The sequence below is a fragment of the Furipterus horrens genome, unplaced genomic scaffold (assembly GCF_987537825.1).
Source record: "Furipterus horrens unplaced genomic scaffold, mFurHor1.1.pri manual_scaffold_6, whole genome shotgun sequence".
In the NCBI taxonomy this organism is placed as follows: Eukaryota; Metazoa; Chordata; class Mammalia; order Chiroptera; family Furipteridae; genus Furipterus; species Furipterus horrens.
In genome coordinates, this window is record NW_028327176.1 from 178,285,519 (window position 1) to 178,310,017 (window position 24,499).

At 36.3% G+C, this 24,499-nt stretch overlaps 1 protein-coding gene across 1 annotated transcript in view; it reads right to left on the reverse strand.

The window, feature by feature from the left end:
* SHPRH (SNF2 histone linker PHD RING helicase) overlaps positions 1-24,499 on the reverse strand; it is a 70,782-nt gene that overhangs the window by 45,512 nt on the left and 771 nt on the right. The window contains exons 2-11 of the mRNA XM_090279945.1: positions 16,452-17,116; positions 14,161-14,290; positions 12,141-12,359; positions 9,391-9,469; positions 8,571-8,721; positions 7,354-7,462; positions 6,477-6,733; positions 4,405-5,064; positions 2,952-3,203; positions 2,190-2,268 (exon numbers count right to left, since the gene is read on the reverse strand). Of these exons, the coding sequence (XP_090136071.1) occupies positions 2,190-2,268; positions 2,952-3,203; positions 4,405-5,064; positions 6,477-6,733; positions 7,354-7,462; positions 8,571-8,721; positions 9,391-9,469; positions 12,141-12,359; positions 14,161-14,290; positions 16,452-17,084 (2,569 nt within the window). The 5' untranslated portion in view covers positions 17,085-17,116. The remainder of the gene's footprint in view (positions 1-2,189; positions 2,269-2,951; positions 3,204-4,404; positions 5,065-6,476; positions 6,734-7,353; positions 7,463-8,570; positions 8,722-9,390; positions 9,470-12,140; positions 12,360-14,160; positions 14,291-16,451; positions 17,117-24,499) is intronic.

Sequence of the window (24,499 nt, forward strand, 5' to 3'; positions counted from 1 at the left end):
TACTAAAATAAATGTAAGATTCCTACTTCGCGGATTTTCACCTATTTTTGGGGGGGGGCTGAGGAGGGGGGAGGTGTCTAGAACGTAATACCCGTGACAAGTGAGGGATCACTGCATTATATAGACATGGGGTGTGGCAGGTGGGGGAAGAAGCAGTGCTCTTGCTTGTTTGACTTTTCAAGGACAGTCTGACCTTATATCAGCTTCCCTGTAGAAACCTGTAAGAGGCCTGACAAATTATGGAATGAAAACACCCTAGCTTCATTTTCTTGCTCATTATGTGGCCGATCTGAACATTACAAGGCCTCTGGGCTGGTGCTAATTAATAAATTATCAAATCTGACTTATCTCTATCAGTCTCAGACATAAGTTCTCAACTGAGGTGGAGGAAGAGGGGTGCAACTGTGCCCTGCGGGGGACATTTGGCAATATGTAAAGCCATTTTTGGGTGTCACAATTGCAGGAGTGTGACCAGCATCTAGTGGGTAGAAGCTGAATATTCTAAAATGCACAGGACAGCTGCCAACAAAAAGGAACTACCTGGCCCAAAATGTCACTGGGGCCAAGGCTGAAAAATGCTGGTCTAACACAAAAAGAAAACAAATGAGAGTTCCACTTCCAAATACAACATAGCAATCCACAGCAGGCTAACACTCCCACTGCCCCACAACCACAAAAAGAACAGATATACCGCAAGAGTCAGTGTGAAAGATATCAGAGAGCTAAGGAAACAAAGAGGAAATAAATATTAGCTAAAATTCCAGAAAGTTTGGAAAAGCTCCTTTTTAGGAAATGTGGGCAGGAAGACACTTTTGGAGGTGATTATCTTAATTGTAGAAACAAATTTCTGTGTATATACATATGTTTAAAGTTCCTAGATTTTGCATTTTAAATATTTATAATTTTATCATATGTCATTTATACCTCAGTGAGGCTCATTACTCAAGAGTTTGCTGAATGAAGACAAGTGCCCCAAACACCTGCCCCACATCTCACATGTCCATAATAACCTGCCCGGAGAACTGAGGAATGATTGCTCACATTCTTTCAAAAAATTAAAATTAAAATTAGAAAAAAGTAACTCTGATAGTCGTTTTCTTTTTTCTGTACCATTGAAGCTAACATTTGAGCTGAATGAATCTTAGTGATACTGAAACATCTACAATTTGAGCAGTTTCCAAATATAACAGCAGACCACTAAATTGGCCTTTTAATTACCCTGATACTATAACATTAATATGTATTTTAATGTGAGTTACTAAAATTATACAAATATTTAAGTATGTATTTATAAAATCTCCCTAGGTAACCTTTTTCTTTCTAAAAATATCAAAAAACATCTTGCTTTTTAGGTCACGGTAATGGATGTTGATATTTTTATTTTAGCAGAGTGATAAGTTATCCTGATGAAAACAATACACAAAAACTTAAATTTTCAGGAAGACAATTTTTGAGGATGGATATTTGCCACAGGACTCTGAGAATATTTATATTTTATAAGTTACATTTTAATTACAGCTTTTTAGTAAACTTATGTAAAAACGGTATTTAAACCTTTCGTTTTAAATATTCACAACTTGAATAAGTTTTAAAAATTCAATGTACTCGTTGGAAAAAGTAAGTTACATGAATGAGATTATGTAGAAGTATGAGTTATAATGTGTGTGTGGAAGGGAGGGATGAACCAGATACAATCTAAATGTCTAAGAAGAGGAACAGATGAAGGAATAATAGTATAACCATATGGGGTGATATTATAAAGCTAATAATGTTTTATAACTTTTATAATTAGTGAAATTATAGACCTACTATTTGTGGATTCAGGCAATGAAAATTATGATCCTATTTTTATAGATACAGTCAATTAAAATTAAGTCCTCCCTCTCATCAGGTGCTTTCTGTTTTCTAACTACCACTTGGGAACTCTGAGTTCAATTCAGACCCATATCTACGCTGTTGGGAGAGGCACAGCAACTGTTCAGCTTAGGACAATGGGACTTCTCATTACTCACCTGTCTTCACATGTACACCAAAAACCACCCAATTCCATTTAAAAAGACAAATGCCAAAAACGACACGTATAATCACTTCAATAAGGATTTTAGCAAGGGTTAAACATAATAATATGTTTTCTTCAAAAAAAATTAAGCGTTTCTATATACGCAGTACGTGAGGAAACCGTACGTTACCCTCCAATCCTCTCTGCACCGGAGTGCCGCTGATGCACCAGCGATTGATCCCGCTCAGGCGCTGAGCCATTTCTGCAGCCTGATGAGAGAGACATGGAATTAAAAAGAAAAAAGAACCACAGGAAAAGTGCAGAAGTCAGGAATAACTCATGACAGCGGCCCATGGAAAGCTCTGCTTCGGGTCAGTGCACTTGGTCTTATTTAGAAGTTATCACACTCAATGTTGACTGTCCTATTCCATGAGCCAACTTATAGCATAGTGTTTTCACTAGATGCCACATGCCCCCAAGAAAGGAAGGGCAGTTCAAGCATATGTAGAACGAGAAGCCTCCCTGAATGACTGATTATGTCCTCGCCCCACCCTTCAGATATATGACAAAGGTTCAATCAAAATTCTATCTTATAAAATAGTAGCATTATCATTACCACCTGGCCTCTCTGATAAAAACTGCCGAAGTCAACTTTGCACAAAGCTCTCAAAGAGTGTGTGAGGCTTACTAAAAGCCCCCCAAATACAGTTGGTTAAACTGTCATCTTATTAAAATATACATCAGCATTGTGTACAGAGCAATGGTTCACAAAGTACCAAAATAATTCCTAAGGGTTACGCATGCAGTTCACAGCAGAAGAGAAAAGTATTTAACAGCAAACTTTGGCCAACAGCAATACTGTGGGTTAAATACACTGAAATTATTAAATTTTCTACGGACAGCTTCTCCCAACCCCTTTCCCTTTCTCAAAAGATTCTGCACAAATGCTCACTTTTACAGCAGGACATTCGACCATCTGAGCTTCATCGAGGCAGATCCTCCACCACTCCACAGCTACAAGGGGGCTCGGAATGGCCATGTAACGCTTCTGGTTCCGCAAGCGACGCCCATCCTCACTATTGCTGTGTGGGATATCTACGTAATTTAGCTCTGAACGAAGGACATCGTAAGTAATGATAACTATATCCTGTTCTGCCAAAAAATGAGGCTGTAAAAAGCCATGTTTCTTCACTCCTTGATATACCTAGGAAATAATCAGCACAGACATAGTAAACTGCAGAAAGGCTCTCAAAGATAACTGAAATAATCATTCACTTATATTCTTACTGAGTCCTTTCTCCTTGCTTAGGAACAAACATGCTTTGAGATACATTCCATACCTGTCTAGGGAAAGGCACATTTTAGTATGGAAGACTAATAATAGACTAATAATAATCCTGTAGATCCACCTCCACACTTAGGAGTTCTCAAGGGGAAGAAAAGGGGAAAAGGAGACGACACACAGGTAGTAGGCAGATGGAATCAACAGAATGTGCAAAAGCACAGTGGTATGAAAAACTAGGAGAGTAAGCACTATTATTTACTGAATGTCTTTTATGCTTCAGACACTGTGCTAAGCTTTAGCTACCTTCAACAACAACTCTGTTAGAGGTTGTTATTATTCCTATCTCGCATGTGAGAAATGTGAAGTGACTTGCTCAAAACTGGTAGAGCCAAGATTCAAACTAAGGTCTGTGTGCCCCACAGAACAGAGCCCCTCAATTGCAAAGACAGTGTTTTGCTTATTACTGCATTCTCTCTCCATGCGTATGATAGAGGCTAAAATATAGAAAGCCTGAAATAACATTTGAATGGAAAAAAGAGAAGAAAATCGGAGTGTAGAACACTAAGATTAGTAAACAATAACACTGAAGGAATGCATACCACATGCCAGCACTTTATCAAGTCATTTAATCTTCACAATAAGTAAGGGGATTCTCTTTTCAGAACTTAGCACAGTTCCTGTCACAAAATAGGTACTCAATACATATTTGTTGAAAAAGTAAATTCTTATTTTACAGATGAGGTAACTGAGGCTCAGGGGCTGACTCGAGCTAAAAGATGGTGGATCAGACAAGTAGGTACTACCGTACAGTGGTGTTTTTGAATTGCATTTCTCTCTGAGCATAAATGCTCAAAGACTTTTTCATTTATATGATAAAGAATGTTTTCAAAAGCTTTCACATCTTTCTGCTCAAGTACTTTTAACTTCTGAATTTCTGATATCAGAAAAAAATAAGTCTGCTGCTCTAGTTCATATTCACAATTTCCTCTTCAAGTTCTGATTTAATATTATTCTCTCATTAATTTGGGGGATAAACAGCAAAGAGACAATGATAAAAACTATCTTCAAGAAGCAAAAATTTACATTTTCCTGTTCCTTTAAAGAGCCCGAACTGCCTTACCAAGACTCGAAGAGATGATGACCTCACGTGCCTGTTGATTTCATCCACCCACTGGTGACAGATGGAACTGGGCGAGATGATCAGAGTTGCTCTCGTTGACACTGGCTCCATCGCGACAAGGCAGTGGGGGCAGTAGAAAGGCTTAATCTTCAGATTCTTCTCTTCATAATTCACACATTCTGCATGCTGCCACAGGTGGCACTTCAGGCACTGAACACGAGGCTTACGGTCCATATGGTCAAGTTCACCACATATACATTCAAAGCGATAATCAGATGAATTACAGAGACCCATGACATTAGAACGTGGTGCATCGCCACCTGCAGCGTTTAGAGATTCAGCTTGGTCCTCTGTCCCATGTTCTGGCTGGGCGTCAAGGACACACCTACTTTTAGATGTGGTAACGTCAGTAATTACAGAGTCACTGGTAGCTGGACCAAGGTCTTGTGAACTGAGATCGATGTCAGGCTGACTTTTCCCCTTTTTTGTGGATGAAACAGGCTTTTTCCTCATTTTACTACGATTTCTCTTGGGCTTATCGTAATAATAGTAGGGATCATCATCATCATCAGAGGTGTTTGATGGCAAATACTCTGAATCTGTGTCCTTGCTCACCGATTTCCTGGATTCTCTCTGAATTTTCCTTGGACTCCATACTGCCTATGAAAAAATTATTTAATTAATTTATTTCAAAAGTTACATTTCCAAAATTAAATTCCCAACTTTATGTGATTTACATAAAAATCCTGTTACGCTTTTTTTCCTGAGGAGAATCACTCCTGATCAGTGGCTTTCTGAGTACCCTTGGTAAGAACCCTCCCCATAGTCTGCAGGTCTAAACAAAAAGATAGGCTTACTATGTACGTAAGATTTGGAGAAAATAAAAATTAGAAGGATAAAGGGAGCTACTAATACTTTGGTATTAACCTCTTATAATTTACAGTCTGCCTAAAACAATAAAAAACTAGTTACTTATAATACACAAATACATAAATAGGACAATTATAAAAATAGCAAGAAGTAAAATACAGCATTTAAAGAAAGTGGAAGTGAATTTACCAGTTACTGCATTTAGCAAATAAAGCCGGTCCTTCTCCTTTCTATTTGGGTTACCTCCTGGCAATTATTTACTGAAAGCCAATTCAGTGTGATGTTGGGGGTACAAATATGAGGAATATTTAGCCCCTGCTCTCAAAGGGGTACGTTGGAAAAGAGAGAACAGTAAAAAGTAAAACGACTCTATAGGAATGTGTAAGAGGGGCGCATAACTGCCAGGAGCTGTGATGTGAAGGCAGCTGCCAGCAATAGCTTCCCAGAAGGGATGTCAGAGCCAAGGCTGAACAGAGGAGCAGGAGCACCTAACATGGAATGAATGGTACCAATTGAAGGAGACTGTCTTTTCTTGGTGACAAAAGAATTAGTAAAAGCACAGAAGTTCAATGCAGTCTCCTGCCCTGGCTGAGGAAAAACTGTTGGAAACTCCCTACTTGATGAAATGAACTTTTTTATCTAACATTTTTCACTTTAGCCTAGCTGGCAGCTCTACACTTGGACTTGTTGTCATTAACCTTTCCTTGATTTATGTTTACAAATTTGTAACTATTTTCTTAAAAGCAAATTGAAATTAACTGCTTCAAAGAAGCAGGTTTATAACAAAATGTAAAAAATGTATAAGATGACAAACATGGGAAAAGTGAGAACTTATATAAGATTCAAAATGTTTATGAAGAGCTATGTACATATAAGGTATCATTAACATTTAAAAAATATAGAACAAACCTTTAAACTGCTGAGAACAGCATAGAGAAATTAAACTTCGTAATATGCTTAACCAACTAATTTTATAATCCAATCAGTAAATATTTGAGTACTTGCTATACGCTAAGTACTCTTTTCTGGGCTTAATGGTAACCAAAATAAAGTTTCTCCTTGATGGGACCTACATTCAAGAAGTGATGCTCCTAACCGGTTTGATTTTATCTTCAGTCTATAAGAGCTACAGTGTCAGTGTGCGATCTGCTAACTCATGCTGTAAGGCCTCACATAGAGCTACTCAATAAGCGCTCTGTTACCTGCTTTTTTGTTTTATCATATATATCCTCCTCCTTGTAATTCTTCCCCAGTGTAAAAGTCCCAGAAAAACCATGGCCTTTGATCTGTTTCACAAGACCTTCAAAAATTAAACATTTCAGCATCCGTTTCAGAAGACTCCTGTTCCGCTGAACATCGTATCTATATATAGAACTGACATACTTATAGATGGAAAGGATGGAAACTCCTTTCTTCCCATTCATTTCTTTCACAGCTGTCAGGATCATCACGCGTGTAGCTAAATGCAAAAAGATATGCAGTCAAAATAATTAAAATTAAAAGAAAATAAAACTCAGTTAATCTTAATGTGCATTAAGGACCAAGTTAGTAAAAAATAAATCAGAGATTTGTTAAGGGTATGCTATCTATATATTGTCATTTTAAATAATATGTAATAAAAATGTATCTCAACACATTAAGAAATAAATTTCTATAATGGAAATAATTTAAGAATTACTCATGAGTTTGTCAATCTTACAAAGCAAACGTTATTTAAGATCGTAAAACAAAACCTCTCACAATCATTTATGTACATGCTATTACTAATAAGGGAAACATTCATTTGCTAGCAGAAATTAAAGTAGCTAAGAGAAGAAACAAAGCTTGGTTTAAACTGTAAGCTAGAGAAATTTAAAATTATATAATACTGAGGAAAATCTACCAAGTCAAATAAAAAAATCTTGACTTTTGTTAAGATACTATGACTAGTCATTGAACCCATTGATGCAAAGTATAAACAAATGACTATAAAGAAACAATTATTTATAATAATTACAAGACATCTGTATCTAAAGACTACAAGAACTACAGCAGAGAACACTGTCAAAAGGCATTTTCTTGAAGAGATTTCATACTTACGGGGGCACTGAACTTTTTCTTTTGGTTCAATTTCTATACTTTGCGTTCCTTTGTTTTTTACTTGTCCTCCAGAATAATGAGATGGAATGAAATAATTCACCACTTTTCCCTGATATAAACAACATTCAGTAGTCACACAGTGTTTTGCTTTCAGTATTCTGAGTTGCTTATTAAAATTAACCTTCCTTCTATTAAGAAGAAGCCAAAGAGTTGTAAAGTCATGAAAAAAAGGGTTAAGTATGCTATTCATATATATAAAACTTATTTTTTATCTCAGGGCTTATAGCCATCACTTTTTTAAACTGTGCATGTTATCGTAATGATCTAAATGTTAGGTGTGGACTTCTACAATTAACTTTTAAAGGTTTATTTAAATAAAGAATTAACCCACTAAATTTATAATATTGCTAGAAATAACTTAGAAGAAAATGCGAAAAAGAAGTCGCTGATGGTTACAACTGTACACTCCAACTCATTTTTCTACAAAGAAAATAGACATTTTTTATTACCTTCCCAAATCTGAAAGGCTAACTTTGGAAACTTGACCCTATCAAAAGATCGTATAATCACTAAGGTTGTGAGCACAGTGAGCCTTACAGGTAGTTACAGTTACAGCCTTCATTAGGAGTCTGATTTCAGAATATTTAATTTTAGATTTAAAATTTCATTATGGAAAAATATGAACTCTATTTCCTCAGTGGAATTCGTTTTAAACTCTAAAAAACCATGGCCTTTGATCTGTTTCACAAGACCTTCAAAAATTAAACATATGCTTTGAAATGTGTATCTATTTTGCAACAAGGACTTAAGAGTTTATTTCATCTAGCACTTTAATTACTAAGCTACATCTCCTTTAACAAAGTTCTAATTATTACATTCTTGAGTTACATATCTGAGATTTGTACAAATTAAAAAAAATATTCTCAGTGACAGAATATTTAAGAAACAGTATTTTCCTAAGGGAGTGTCTGTCCTAAAAGGAAGCTTGGTAAGTGACAGAGTATCTGCCTTCCCAGTTGGCCAACATCATTACAAAAACCCTGCCAAGTCACACACATCCCATTCCCTGTACCCACTTGACATTAACGAACAACTAATATGTCATTAGTTGCAGCATAAATTGTAGTGTTGACTTAAGTGCCAAGCAAATGCTCAACATATGATGATTCGGGAGAACATATGTCCCCTTGCTTTCCCAAGCCCTGCAGCACTCCTACCTCAGGAACAGTCAGAGCATCTTGTTTGACATCTTGTCGAGTGTGTGTCAGAATCAAAGCCAAAACTTCCACTGTCTTTCCGAGACCCATCTCATCTGCTAAGATTCCACCAAACAACTGTGGCCCAGCACTTGGGAACTCACGGATAATGCTGACAGAAAAAGAAACAAGAAAAACACATCATAGGACTACAAATAAAAATTATACTGTTTTTAAAGAGAACTGGAAAAAATGAAAACTGGAAATAAAGTCTAACTTGTAAAACTACATTTTAGGGTAAACAATTCAAATCCCTATTTCATGAATATAAGAACGGTGATAATCAAAAAACTGCCTGAGCTGACAACTAGGTCTGCAGAAACAAGAGTGGTATTGATAAACAGCCACCATTTTTCTCTTCTAAAATAAAAGGTAGCATGCCTGCCTTCTTTATGAATTTCAGGATGAAAAAACAGGAAGGGCAATAACTAATGATTCATTAATCATATTTAGTGATTTTCCTAAAACTCTTTCATAATAGTCATTGAAAAATGAACAATGTAAAAATTGACCCATAGTAAGATGACATTTTTACTTAGAATTATAATCTCTTTATGAATCAATAATTAAGCATATTAAGTTTCTTATATAACATTCATTTACTTTAAAGTGATAAGTGCTATTAATTCTATAGCTATCCTGTCTACAAAAATGTCTAACAAGACTTTAACTTAGTATTCCTTCTTGAGGTACTGCCAAGGCTAAAGACATATATGACCTAACGCATATAGATTTTCACAATATTTATTTTTAATATCAAACACATAAAGTTTTGCCTTACCAGCCTGTGTATGGATTGTAGTAGAGTTTCAAACCCTCAGAGGTAATGATCTCTCGCCATAGGAAGTGCAGGGCATTTTCTTAAAAAAAAAAAACCCAAAATAAAAACATACATAAAAACAAGTTTTGGTTGTTTTCTTTCTTGCCAGACCATAATATTAAAGTAAAAATAAGTTAACAGACAGTATAGGCTGGTAAACCACATACATATGGGAAATAGGCTAGGCAGGATCCCTTTTATTCTTTCTTCAGGTATTATTCTTTAGCTTCCTTTGCTTTGGGCACAAATATTTTCCATATAAGCAAATGATAAGAGAGAAAAATAAAGTATAGCAAATAACAGAGAATTAACAGTAAAAGAAAATTAGTACATATAATCAATTCCTACCCAGTAAAAGAAAGTTGTTTATCTTTTATAAATCCTTCAAAAAGTTGCCTAAAGTCTCTACCTCAACAGACATATACTACTAGGATAATACATTAATCCAAATCAAATCTAGCCTTTTATGTGAGCCTAAGAGTGAGGGGAAAGGTTTACTTAATTAGGAAAAAACATCTAAAACTGTAACACTGGTTTTAACCAGACTTTTCACTATCCTTTCCCTTAATATTTTAAGTTGTTTAAACCAAATGCAAAATAGGATGTATATCCCCATCCACAAGCAAAACAGCAAGTAATTTTTCATTGCCTTCATTAGGGATTAGTAGATGAAGTAGGAATATAGATACACAGGGTTTATAAAATTGACCAATTAAAAGATAAAAGCTTCCATTTATGGGAACCATAGGGAACCAAAGAAGTACTAAATGACACCTGAGATTTAATCAACAAAATCCAGTCTGTGGATGGAAATGAATGAATTATTTATATGTGAAGCATGCGTGAAATCTTAAAATCATTATGTTGAATGACGCCAACTCTACCCCCCATCCCAGGGGTTCCATTTATTGTTTCAAAAGCAGGTAAACTAATTTATGGTGACAATGGTTGCCTCCCGAAGGGGGTGAAGTATGAGAATTGATTGGGCCATGAGGAAACTCTGGGGTGATGGAAATATTTTATGTCAGCACTATATGATATAAATATAAAAAGAAATAGGTAACCAACTTTAAGTCTATTTTATTTAGTTCACTAGGACAAAAATATTATTTCAATAGGTAATCAATATAAAAATTATTAATGAGATATTTCACACTTTGTACTACTTGATATCTGGCATATTTTAAACTTAGAGCACATAACTTGGATATCCACATATCCACATATCAAGTCTCCACAGGCATGTGTGGCTAGTGGCTACTTTCGGGAAAGTCTAGTTTTATGTCTTAATTGGATTGGTGGTTACACAGATGCATAGATTTGTCAAAACTTACCAGACTATGCCTTTAAGATCTAAACATTTTTGGTATATAAGTTATACCTTAATAAAATAAATTAATGAAAAATTATTTCTTTAGGAGAAAAAAAATTAATCCAGTCTGTGGGAAACTCTACAGAGCTAACAATTTCTTCAACATATAAAGTTAAGAGAAAATTTAAAAAAAGGATGAGACAAGATAAAACCTACACATTAAAATAAACTTTTGAGGCAGCTATTGATTCCAATGTACAGATGTTATTTGGATTCAGATTTGAACAAACTGTGAGAGAGAGAGAGAAAGAGAAGAGGGGAATAGATGGAAGGATGGGAACGGAAGAAGAGAGATTTAGGGGTATTAAGGAATTATTGGCTTTAAAGTTCATCATTATACATATATTTTATATCTGCCTAAAGAAACCCTTATCTTTTACTGAAGTAAACTGATATATTAACAGATAAAATGATATTATTATCACTACTTTAAAATAATTTAGGGTATGGGAGGAGGAGAAATGGGAAGAAATAATATTGGCCATAAATTGATATTTATTTTCCAAAATAGGAAGTTTAATAAAATGAAGTTGGTTGGATAAAAAATTATAAGCTGAAACTCATGGGAGAAACAAAAGTTATTTATCATTAACTAAAATAAATCTATATAGGAAGAATGAGAAATAATCATGTAAAAATCTCACATTATGCCCATCCCTTTTGGTGATAAAGAAGTGACATTTTATTTTATTATTTACTTTGTTTAGTAAATAAAATAAATGCACATCTAGGAAAATTAGATTAGTCACCAGGTGTCTCACTTCTGTAAATGTGCTCTATCTCTAACATTCAGCATCAAATTGTGAAGCCTACCCTGGCTGGTATGACTCAGTGGATTAAGCGCTGGCCTGCAAACCAGAGTCGTGGGTTCAATTCCCAGTCAGGGCACATGCCTGGCTGCAGGCCGGGTCCCCAGTTAATGCTTCTCTTCCTCTCTTTCTCCCTCCCTTCCCCTCTCTAAAAATAAATAAATAAAATCTTAAAAAAAAAAAAAAAAAACATTGTAAAGCCTCTTGCAGATGATTAGCAAGATCAGATTCCAAAAGCAATTCTTAGTTGGAAAGACGTGTAAAAAATGGCCGGGCTTTAAAAAATTCCAATCAAGGAGGACTTTATTTTGCCTGGACAAACCAGGTCAAACATTTAAGGGTAAGAGGACCCACAAATGAATTTCTCTAGACTTCAATTTTGAGGGATATCTCAGAAAATTATTTTGTTCACCCGTTCTGGCCTATTTTTTAAATATGATTTGTTTAATGATCAATTCTCCCTCCCTCCTCCCTACCTCTCGTCAGGTCCCTCTGATCAAGATGCCTCTCTTGAAGCATGCTATACTTGCCACTAGCAGGAGCGCTTCTGAAATGCTCTTGTTGCAGCATCCAATTGACAGCCTCTCTTTGGTACGGTCTCAGCACAGGAATCAACGCAGGATGCTGGACATCCACTTGGATGGACTGTGTTTCTTGCTGATGCGTTTGCTTCACAAAGTGATAGAGCTCATCAATGTCCTGTCCCTCTGCCTCGCTATCTGAATCTTCCTCATCTTCTTCCAACACATCTGTACATCCAACAACAATGTACTCAAAACAGCCCGATCCACCTTTTTTAACTACAAGCAATTCTTATTTCAAAAACATACCATGCACTCTAACTCTGGGGACTTAATCAGTATTTTGTGACTTGAGGGCCCTACCCTTAATTCTTCACTAATCAAAAATCTACCCATCCATCCTTCAAGATAATTCAACTGCCACTTTTTCCATGGCATTCCCCCCATCCCCCATCTTTGTTACAATTAACATTCTCCTCTGTGTTCATGTAGTATCTTCATACTTTTGATATAGCAACACATTACACTCTGTCTGGAAGTGCAATCATCTATGTGTATTTGCCCTTACATATTGAACTGTAATGTTCTTTGAGGGCAAAAGCTGTCTCTTGTTTTTATAGCTCCTTGGAGCTGGCACAAGCTTTGCCTACTGTAGATATTTAATGAATATTTGAGGAAATAAATGTAAATATCTTTTGCAATTTATAATAGTTCATTCAGTTTTATATCTTCATATTAAAAAATCCATATGCAGACATAATTTCTCTGTAACTAATAAGGCAAGGGTTCTTACTGTATATCTTATGCCCCCAAAAAAGGCTTTGGTAGCAGCGGTAGCCAATTAGGAGATAAATGTGGAAACCAATAACACAAATTTATAAGAATATCTTATTCATTTGTGGGCACAACTGCATGTGGAAGATTTGTGCCCACTATGACATGAAAATTCAAAATCTTGAACAAGTTAACAAACTTCCATTAGCTAATGATTTATTTCCAAACTGTTTCAAAAGGTCTATAAACTGTTCTAGGACACAATGTTATATCATCTACAATGAAGAGTGTACCACAAAAAACATAATTCACTTTTCACAATAAAAAATATGCCATGAAAGGTTTTCAAAACTTTACAATTAACATTTAGTTACAGACTTGGTTATTTCAGACCATGACTAAAGTTGTATAATCTGGTATTGATAACTAAACTGAAGTTTTCATTTGAAATCCGTTAAAGTTCTCCTTTGAAAAGTTCATATTGTATTACTTTTAAAAGACAGAATAACTTATATTAACTTTTAAAAATCTAGATGTATTTAAAATCATTACTTCCAATTCTGAAACCAGAGATTTTCCCTTTTAAGTTTTTAACATGCAAAATAATTTACTTTTATTAGCATTATAAAGCTTCACAAAGAATGTCTTGCAGAAACAACTCAACAATCAAGCTAGAAACTCATTTTCCAAATAATTCAGTATGAAGATCTGCACCTGAAACACCACTGTCCCACCGTGAGCAGGGCTTGTAGAATTTGAGCTGTTCTCCAACAGTGCTGATCGGCTGCACCAAGCCAGCCACACTTCCCCTTGGGAACCAATGGCAGACAACTCTGAAGTGGCAGTCCTGACCAAGGATGTGAGGTCTTGCCAAGAAACAGCAGCAAAATTAACTGGTCTTTTGGGAAACACTTTCTTGAGACTATTTGCCAGACTGCAAAGTAGAGGTGGAATAAAGGCCAGCCAAAAATCTCTGGCCACAACAAAATAAAGCACAGGAATACTGAAAAAATTCCAATCAGCTCAGGTCCCTTTAGACTCTGCTATTGACTCTCCAAACATTTCTTGACTATTTACTATAAGCTAAGTACAGGATTAAGCAAATCAAGACACAAATTATATTAGTGGGGCATTTCAAAAAAGTATAATCTGTCATACAGAGACTTTTATGGAGGTTGTTTAATTTCCATTATGTTTTTATTAGCTGTTTTAGAGTTGGGGGGAACCCAATTTTTAAGTTTACTTTAAAAATTACCTGGAATAATAAAGTTATATAACTTTTCCATCACTCTCTTCATGAGTTGATTGAACTTTTTCATTCTTGAACTTGCATCACTGAAAAAGTCTAGTTTTGCTAGACCATCTTCCAAAAGATAAATTCCAACCTACAAAGAATTGATCAACATAAAAATATTTTAATTGTACTTAGCTACTCTTTATAAGGATATAAAAAATTTTTTTTTACCATTTAAAAATATATTCACAGTATTTTCCCCACAAACAGCAATATATACTTACAAAATCTCCCTCACATATTTTCACTTACAGTAACAAATTCATTCTACAAATGCAGTGCCTACTATGTGCAATGCATCATTCAAGTTACTAGGAAAAAAAAAACAAAACTTCCTTAACTGGAACCAAACCTGGGGGAATTTGACGAGAACACCAATTCTACCTACCAAGTCAATGATTTGCAAACTTGATGAGTATCAGAATAATCAGTGAACTTGGCTACGAATGCAGACTCTCCCAGAAGATTCTGACACACGACAGAAGTTAGATTTTGGAATCCCTGTTACTAGATCAAACATTAAATGTATAGGAAAACTGAACTTGATGAATGTTTTATGTCTTGATTCTGGTGAAACAATGCAGTATGAAGTTTTACAATCAAAATACTTGAATTTGAATAATGACATTGGTATCTAGGAGCTAACTCAACAGCAAAATAATTGATTGGTTTTGACCTAATGTTCTCATTTGCAAAATGGAGGGAAGTCTATATGAGGAAGCCTAGATGATAGAATTTAAAACTTCTTAATGGCAGATACTCAGTAAGTGAAGTTTCCCTCATTCCCCTCTATTTTCCTGGACCTGATTCCCTAATCATTGAGATTCTCATATTCTTTTACTAAAGAACAAGAATCCAACCCTGCATTATTATACAAGAATGGGTAGCAAAGATTATAGTTCATTAACATTTTTATTCTGACTTGTGTTCACTTCAAGATGGCTTACTATAGTAGCAATAATTATTTAAATATGTGAGGGAGGTGGACAGAACAGAATACCAATCCACGAATTCTTACTTGTTATCACTGGGCCACAATTTTGGCACCCACAATTAACAAAGAGAGGGCATGCTTGGCTGCATAGTTTCATTGTCTAGGGAAGGATTAGTTATATTTTAATGCTTCTAAATTTTCTTTCTTACTGTCAATTCTGAAAACTAAAATAGAGCTACAATGTAATTGTTTTTAATGTGAGAAATGTATAAAACAGTTTTCAACTGAACAAAGATGAATTCAACATACTAGAATTTCTTTTCAAGTTTAAGCATTAAGGCATATCGACCTGCTTCATAGTTTACAAAATACATTTACTTACATTATCTCACCTGATTCTCAATACAACTGTATGAGGTAAAAATGGGTATTATTTATATTTCATAGAAAAAGAGACTGCAATTAGTGACTTGGCTACTGAATAACTGAGCCTTAAAGAAATAATAAATTTGTTCATTCATTTGCTGAAAATCTCTTCAGTATCAGGCATTTTACAAGGCTGTGAATATAAAAGACTTCATAATCCAGTGAAAAAGAAAGATCTAAAATGTAAGTATGCTATAAGAGACCAAAGCAAAATTAAACATACGCACCAGGTATGATGGGGAAGGGCACATTAACAGCATCCAAGGATTTTAAGAAAAGGTCTCTCTAGATGAAATGAACTCTTGAGATGAATACTAAAGAACAACCAGAAATTATCAAAGAGGAGGAAGGGGACAGCCCAGGCAGAGGGAACTGTGAAAGCAAAAGCAAAGCTGGAGAAAGGTGGCGGGGAATATGCAGGAAACAAATCAAGTTGGAATTTTGGGGACAAAATAAAGAGCGGAGTGATAAAAGGTGAGGCTGGAGAACTGGACAAGGGTCTATCAAAGGAAGGACTTGCATGCCGGATTATACTTAATCTTTAGGCAGTAAGGCATAGAATTACACCTGCATTTCATTATTATACTAGTCCAGAGACAAAGCAGATGGAGTGGAAAAAGCAAGCATGGAAATGGTTAAAGGATTTCCACAGGAAGAGAGAGAGGCAATGAGGACCAACCCAAGTCATTGAGAGTACAGCTGGAAAGGAGGAATCAGGAAGACCTACTTGAAAAAGTTCAGCCTGAAAATAATTAGCTATAATATAGATATAAAAGTATACATCAAAACTTAGTGATAGGATATTGCTGGCTTTTCAGATCTTCCTTCTAAAGTGACTCCAGAGAACACTGCCCAAAGAAGAACCTGAACAAACACCACAGAAATTGAGTACCTTAATAATGTCACTTCCTTCTGGTTTCTGGTAAAGTTTTATTCTTCTCTTCTTTTGCAGCCATGCCAAATCTTCTAACATTTCACCAGTGAAAGATGATTCCACTCGAATACCCTTGTCACAAACACTGATTGGCTCATTGAGTCCTTTTTCTTGATTCTCTCCATCTCTGCATTCTGGATGAACATAGACCAGGAACTGATTGCTTGACTCTGAACTCATCAGTGTAAAACTCCTTTCAGAAAAATGTTCAATTAAACTCTGTTCAGGGAGAAGCTGAAGAGAGAATTCTCCTAGAAATGCTTTCCAAGAATTATCAAAGTGACAGGGAGAAATCACAATATTCAGCTTTACACACAAAGAAGAAAAACTGTCAGTGGTCTCTTCTCTGTCAATTAATTTTGAGATGCTCACTGTCTCTGAACATCTCCTTTTATCTCCGTGAGCCACTTCTTCCGTTAGACTATCATCTAGGATGATGCAATGAGCAGAAGAGGAATTGGGACCTGGGTCAGCATGTTCCTCATCAGTGAGAGGTTCATTTCTTCTGTCCTCATGCATGTTCCAGCAAAGCTGCTGTTGCTTTTCTTCATCTACTCTCACCGGAGGAGCACGCTTCCGACGGCTGCTCATCTTCCCGTTTCCTTGGTTGCTCAATGAGAGCTCTAGGAGACAAACGCAACAGTAGGCATTCCAAGGGAGGATTTTAGTGTTAAAGTGCTGCCAGTTGAGAAACTCAGCATTCACTAGTAGTCCATACATAGAGCAGGAAATCTTCAGAGAGATACAAAAGCAATGGGTAATTTTTTAAATAAGTCAAACACAGCTAAGGAATGCATGACCATAACCTCATGCAGCATACGCATTCTGATGCTCTTATCGATCATTAATGAATACATTTAATAATGGTAACTTGCTGCATAAAATAAATTCTAAAATTACATTTAAGGAGCAACATGACAGTAATCTCTCAAATAGCCTGGAAATGAATGTTGAAAGAATTTTAGTAACACGTAAAGTTATTATTATAGTATTTCAAATCTGAATTATAAACCTAAATCGTTAACAAAACTTCACTTGATCCTTACATAGCTGAAAAATTCGTTCTCTTTCAAAAGATGAAGATAAAAATATAGAAGTATATTTCTTTTTGTGGATTAGTCAATAAAAAGGGTAAGAGGGATAGCTGGGCAAGGAATAAGGTGGTGATGGCAATCAGGGTAAATGAGCAGAAAAAATAAGAGAAAATAATGTATGGAAAAAAGGAAAAAACAGCTTTGCTATCCCACATAGAAAGCAGCCTATATGACGTAGCCCCCCCACATACACTTTTTCCCAAAATAGTAGCTGATTCCTACATGAAACACAGGATAACTCATGAGATTAATTCATAAAGTCATAATGATGGTTGGCGCCTATTTCAACCTATTTCAATGATGTAGCTGGCAAAAAAAAAAAAATGTATAAACAATTAAAAATTGGCTTCAATAGCAGTTTTAGAAAGATTTTTGACAATTCCATTTTTCAATAAAATCCAATTAGGTATTTGCAGAGCCCACATTATGTATTCAACACTGCACTATATTTTAGGAGAAGATATAAAATCACATCATGGTTTTAATTCAGTACAGACAATAAATGGGCTCTGGTTTCTTCAATCTGAACACACACAACAGTTTACACCCTCACTACCTTCTCGTCCTGCCTCCACTAAGCCCCCACCCCTAACTACTGTATTTTTGCTCCATAAGACGCACTTTTTTCCCCCCAAAAGTGGGGGGAAAATGTCTGTTGTCTTATGGAGCAAATATTATGTCAGAGACCATGATGTGTATTACCTGACCTGTCAGCAGTGGTGACAGCTGTTAGAAGAGGAAACGGTGGGCCCACGCGAAACCCCTGGGGATGCTTAAATGTCCCACTTTATGGCTGAATTTCAAGATGTCTGGTCAGTATGAAGATAGCAAAGAAAATTATATCAGTGATTGTGAGCAACTGAGCTTCATAAATTCTGACACTAGTGATGATGAGTTCTTGGGGTTCCCAGAAAACCAGAAGAGTACTTGAACCTTAAAGTCTCTCCTCATTTGTTAATGACAGTGATGATGGTTCTTACTACCACTGTTGACTGTTGTTCAATTTACATGGTTGAAATATCATTCTGTTATATTTTATTAACTATTTTAGTACACCATTTGGTTCAGAATATTTTTTTCCTTGTTTTCCTCCTCTAAACCTAGGTGCATCTTACAGTCAGGTGCGTCTTATAGTGCGAAAAATATGGTACTCTGTTCCGAATCTAAAAGAGAATGAAAAATGTATTTTAAAGAAACAGTTCAGGAACACATAGCCCTGTTTAAAACTACAACAATAAGCAAGAATAACAAACCATCAAGGAGAATCTCAGTTGATCAGAGCAATCCCTTATTACAACACACAGGGAATCAGACTGAAAAGCTAAGTGGTGGTGTGAATTAGCACCAAGACAGGAGCATCCCCAGGAGGGCATCCATGCACAATGGGGGCAGCTCTGGTACTAGAACTCAAAGTGGGCCCAGGGCTGAACACCAATAATAATGGAGCAACAGAGTGGGAACTGGCAGGTCCTTACCTGCCCTCTCTCTCACAAAGACAATGCAGCTGTGGTGCGGGTATCTCTTTTCTGGGAGACCAATGCCTAAACTAGAAAGATATCCATTGTTACGGAGTACAGGAGAAAAAGCTTATGGCATTGGACTCTGCCTATAAGAGAGGTTTCCCATGTTATCTCTGAAAAGAATAGAAAATAAGTCCAAGCATCCACTTCTGCTTCTGACCATTCCTCTTAAGCAAACTGTACAAGCCAAAACAATGAAAGTAAAGCAGGGAATCTGAAATGCAAAGATGAGCTCAAAATCAAATCATACATTAAAGGATCTTCAATAGGAAAATAAATCAACAAATTTGCACTCAAGGAATCAGATGGAGAAATCTCAACAGGACTTTATCATTCATATAATCAACATCATCACGTCCTCAGGGAGATAACATACTGTTATCTTAGGAAGGGTTTGTATGAGGAACATATAAAGAGCTCTTAAAAATCAGTAGTAAGACACCCTTATAAAATGAACACAAAATTTAACACATCAACAAAGATGATTTACAAGTAGCAAGTAAGCATATAAAAAATTCTTGACCATCATTAGTCATTAAGGCAATGATACAGAGAGATCTGATTAAGATCACTGGGGAGAAGTAGGAGGGACCATAGGAGGAGTTTGCTGAGGCAATGGAAAGCAGTCTAGGATGGGATTGGCTGAGAAGCTAAAGCCTCAGAACCAATGGAAATAAAAAGGGCTGCTCTTTGGCTTAGGAGCTTTTCTGGCTCCTGCGCTTGCTCTCTCTCAGGCTCTGGCTCTGGCTCTCTGACTCTCTGGCTCTCAGGCTTTTTTTCCTTGAAGGTGCCTGGATGATGGTGCTGCAGCTGCCTGTATTTTCCAACGGATGGTATCTTGTACAGAAAGAACACTGGGCACAGCCTAGGATTGGGCTGGCTTGGCAGAAGGTGGCAGGGTTATTCTTTGGGTGTTCTAGAGGGGACAGGCTCTGAGACAGGAGCCTCTCATTCTTCCAAAATTGTGTAACTTTTGTGTATTACATTGTTTCAGTTTGTAAACTAACACTACAGAAATTAACAGGGAAAAGATAGGAGAACCCAGGGGTTTAGCCTTAATTGATGGGCTTGAGTAATTAAAACTGTGACTTGATAGGCTTAAGTAACTGTTTTTGAATAAAGACTCCTTTCCTTTATCACCAAACCTTTGCCTCTGGAATTTTGCCTACAGGGTGGTGGCAGGCAGCCGGTAAGAGCAATGCAAATTAAACCCACCAACTACCTGAGAAATTACATATGCACTAGAATAGTCAAAAGACTAAGGATGTAGGGCAACCAGAATTGAACTCTCAAATATCCTAACAGGAAAAGTTTGTCAATTTCCTATAAAATTAAATATACACTTCCTGCATAGTCTAGTAATCTGCTACTAGGTATTTACCGAAGAGGAAAACACAGATTCACAAATAAGACTTAAACTTGAATGTTAATAGCAGTCTTACTACTAAAAACCTCAAACTGGAAAAGTCCAAAGGTCCATCACCTGGTGAATGGATAATGGAAAACTACTCTGTGACAGACTGCTGATACAACATACAACAACATGGATGAATTTTTAAAGCATTATGCTAAGTGCAGGAAGCCAGATGTAAAAGACTACATATTGTATGATTCTATTCACATTAATTCTAGAAAAGCAAAAACCAGGTGACAGAAAGCAGATCAGTGTTTATTTGCAGCCAGGAAGTAGGAAGATGTGATTGACAACCAAGGAGCTGGAGGGAAAACATTGGGGTGACAGAAATGATCATATGCATTTGTCAAAACCCATCAAGTTGTACACTTAAAATTGTTGAACTTTATTATATGTAAATTATACCTCAATAAAGCTGATTTTAAAAAGCAAAAACAAAAAACAGACGCAGAAAAGATTTAAAAATTATGAGATTAAGAATAGCTTTTATTCTAATAAAGTTGAAAAATCTCAATAAAAGGGGTAGTTTACTTATAAAATATAAATAAAAGTGGCTTAAGAAATAGAAAATCTGTGTAGAACAATAACCATAAAAGAAACTGAGGTAATAGTACTTACCTACCTAAGATCTACCCCACTTCCTTGCTCTTGCTGACGGAATCTTTCCTTTATTTAGGAACATGGTGGATTTGTGACTTAAAAGGAGTGTGGTTTCCTTGGCAGCCCAAGGAAGTTGTTTCTGTCCATGCAGTCCCATAAGACTGCCACTAGCTGCATGTGGCTATTTAACTTTAAGAGTAAATATTGTAAACTCAGCTCCTTAGACTCAGTAGCTACACTTTAAGCACTCAATAGTCATGTGTAACTAATGGCTACTGTATTAGTGCAAATACAGAACATTCTCAAAAGTGTAAAATGTCTATCAAAAAGTGCAAGTGTTTGTGAATTATGAGAAGTCCATTCCCTAGTCAGTGCTTGGTTCAGGAATGGGCAGGCAACAGACTATAATCGATCTCTAACTCTAGTTAACTACTTTTCAAGCCTCTTATCTTCCCGTTTACCTTGGAAGAATAATATGGCAAGCCTGTAACAACCTAAGTGTTTACTTTTGTCCCGTTTTCCTCAGAGCACAGGCATGAATACTGGAATTTGATAATCCTGCTGGAACCTTGAGAATTTATCAACTTATTAGTTAACGACAGCCACAGACATGCTGTATGACACACTACGCCAAAGCTTAATGGCCTGAGGCAGCAATCATTTATTCCCACAGATACGCAGGTTAGCTGGGGATTGGCTGATCTGGGTTGGTTTCTGGCAGAGCAGTTTGGCTCTGCGTAATGCAGTTTTCATTCTTCTCATGGGACTGGCAAAGCAACCCACGAATGTTCTTATTGCTGATGGTTGAAGTCTAGGAGAGCAAATCCAATCACACATGTATTTTTCAAAGAGCTTGGTCATAGCAAAACCACTAAGTTTTCATGGGCCAAAGTAAGTCACATGTATGAACCCAAAGTCAAGAGGTGGCAAAAGGCATACACTTCTTTACTGGGTAGAACTGCTCATGGCAAAGAACTTGGATGTGAAGTAAGGGGTGGAGAGGAAACCGGCCCATTGATACAATCTATTACTTCCACCATAACAAGAAACTGGGCCATTGATACAACCTATTACTTCCACCATAATAATAACACGATAATTATGGAATCATTATCTCTATAAACCCCAAAAGCAACTGGCTATACAGTCTCACATCAGCAAAGAAATGTGGTTTGCAGGAAAGAAGGTTCTAATTCTAGCTTTGATATTTACTGTGTGGCTTCGGAATAGTTACTTAACCTCTCTTGGGCCAGTTTTCTCATTTCTAAAATGGGGATGATAGCAGAAATGTACTTACAAATTAAATATATCATAGTAACAGCAATTTAGCATATACTCACTAAGTGGTAGTTGCTACTATTAACATCCTGGCCGTATGGTAAACTGTTTCACAATAAACAAACTTTAATGTAGCAGAATGGCAGACCACAGATCAGTGTGCCTCAAACTTGACTGCACATTAGAATCACCTGTGGAAATTTAAAAAAAAAAATCCTAATGCCCAGGTACTACCCCAGCCAATTAAACCAGAATTGAGCATACATTTATAACTTAAAAAAAAAAAAATTGTGTGGATTGAATCTTTTTCCTAATGGATCTCTCTATCCGAGGATAAGCAACTTATAACCATAATGTTAATTGGAGGTAATAAGTCAAGTACTGGTATATCTCTAATCGTATCCCAAATCCTTCTCCTGGTTTTCTTCATATCACACGAATCCCACCTTTGATGGTTCTACTTCTTCTTCCTCCCCCTTATGTATCAGTGTTTATGTAAAACATATTATATGCAGTTTCCTATAGGGACTGAATTTTTACTGTCCTGCATTTAAATGTTAAGTTCCTTTTCCTTGAAATGTTCTTTCACATTTTCCTAACGGTCACAGTCACAATCTTCCCCCCAAACCCCTCCATGACAGGCCCGCTGAGTTAAGGGCCTCTCTTCCTTGATCCCAGCTGCTACAGTGTTCCCAGCTGTTTGACTATGAATTACTTGAAACTGGGCAGGAACAGTGTCCTATTCAGCATTGTACCTCCAATGCCAAGTCAGTGCCAGGATGGAAATGATATACAAAATAAGGTGAAACAAAGATCTCTAACTCCATGAATACCCTCCCTATTTTAAGGCGCCAACAGTACTCTACTCACGTTTCTTTTTGGACAAGCGTCCCTTAACCACATTCTAGAAGACTATACGTAATGTGAAACTATTCTTTATTATTTCTGGCCCAGAATGAGACAGACAAAACTGACTGACCTGTATCCTTAATAGAAAACAAAGAGAGGCTGCAAGAAAACTAAATAAAATCTTAAGTTAATAAAACAAAAAAACAAATGAATATCAATTAAACAAATTCAGACCCCCCCCCCCAAATTATAATCTCCTCATTAAATGACACAAATTCTTAATTACAACAAATCTATGGTAGACCTGATTTTAGGCTGTTAAGGGCACAGGAGTAGACATTTGCTACATGTCCAGGTCCAAGGTGAGCCCTAGATAAGCAAAGCCCGATCATTATTGATGACTGAAAAGTCTCTCAACAGTCTACCACCACCAGAGTCCTTTTCTGTTTGAGAGCTCCAGCAGGATGAGAGTCTTTTCACCTGCTGAATCCTACAATGTTAGCCACATAAACTTGAAAAATGTCTTCATAAGACAAGTGTTTCACTGAGATTCTGTTTCCCCCCAATCTTCCTAGCCCGAACTCTTTATAAAAGATTTAAAAAATAATAATTCTGTAAGTACAGTTCTTTTAGGCTGAGCAAAAAGATATATATATATATATATATATATATATATCTTGGCATCTTTCAGAAGTAAACTATTTTATTCTCAACTGTTAGTTTATTGGCTAACTGGTCCTTCAGAGCTCCAGGAAGCACAGGCTATCCAGTAAATGCACAGTTATCCCACTACTGCTTATCACTGTTCTGTTTTCAGCGTGGTTACTGACCATAAACCAGAACTAGTCCTTTTTAGTGACAGTACAGATATCACGGGTCATTTCTATTCATGGGAATTTCACCATTTTTGCTATTGCTCAACACAATAATTAAAAATAGTTGTAATGACTAAAAATTATTTTATCTTATTCCATTAGAGCCTCAAGTGAATCTAAATACAAGTTGGGAAACACCAAACATCTAGGATTTCTACCTCGTTCCAAGTGTCAAGTCACTTAGAGAAAAAGGCACAAGCTCAACAGTCATTACTTAGTAATACTGCATATACGACAGTGGCCATCTATCATCAGATAACACATCTTCGCTCAACAGTCATTATTTAATAACACCGCATATATGACAGTGGCCATCAATCATCAGATAACACGTCTTCGTTCAGAAGCCTAGCAACTACCACGGAGCAAACGTGCA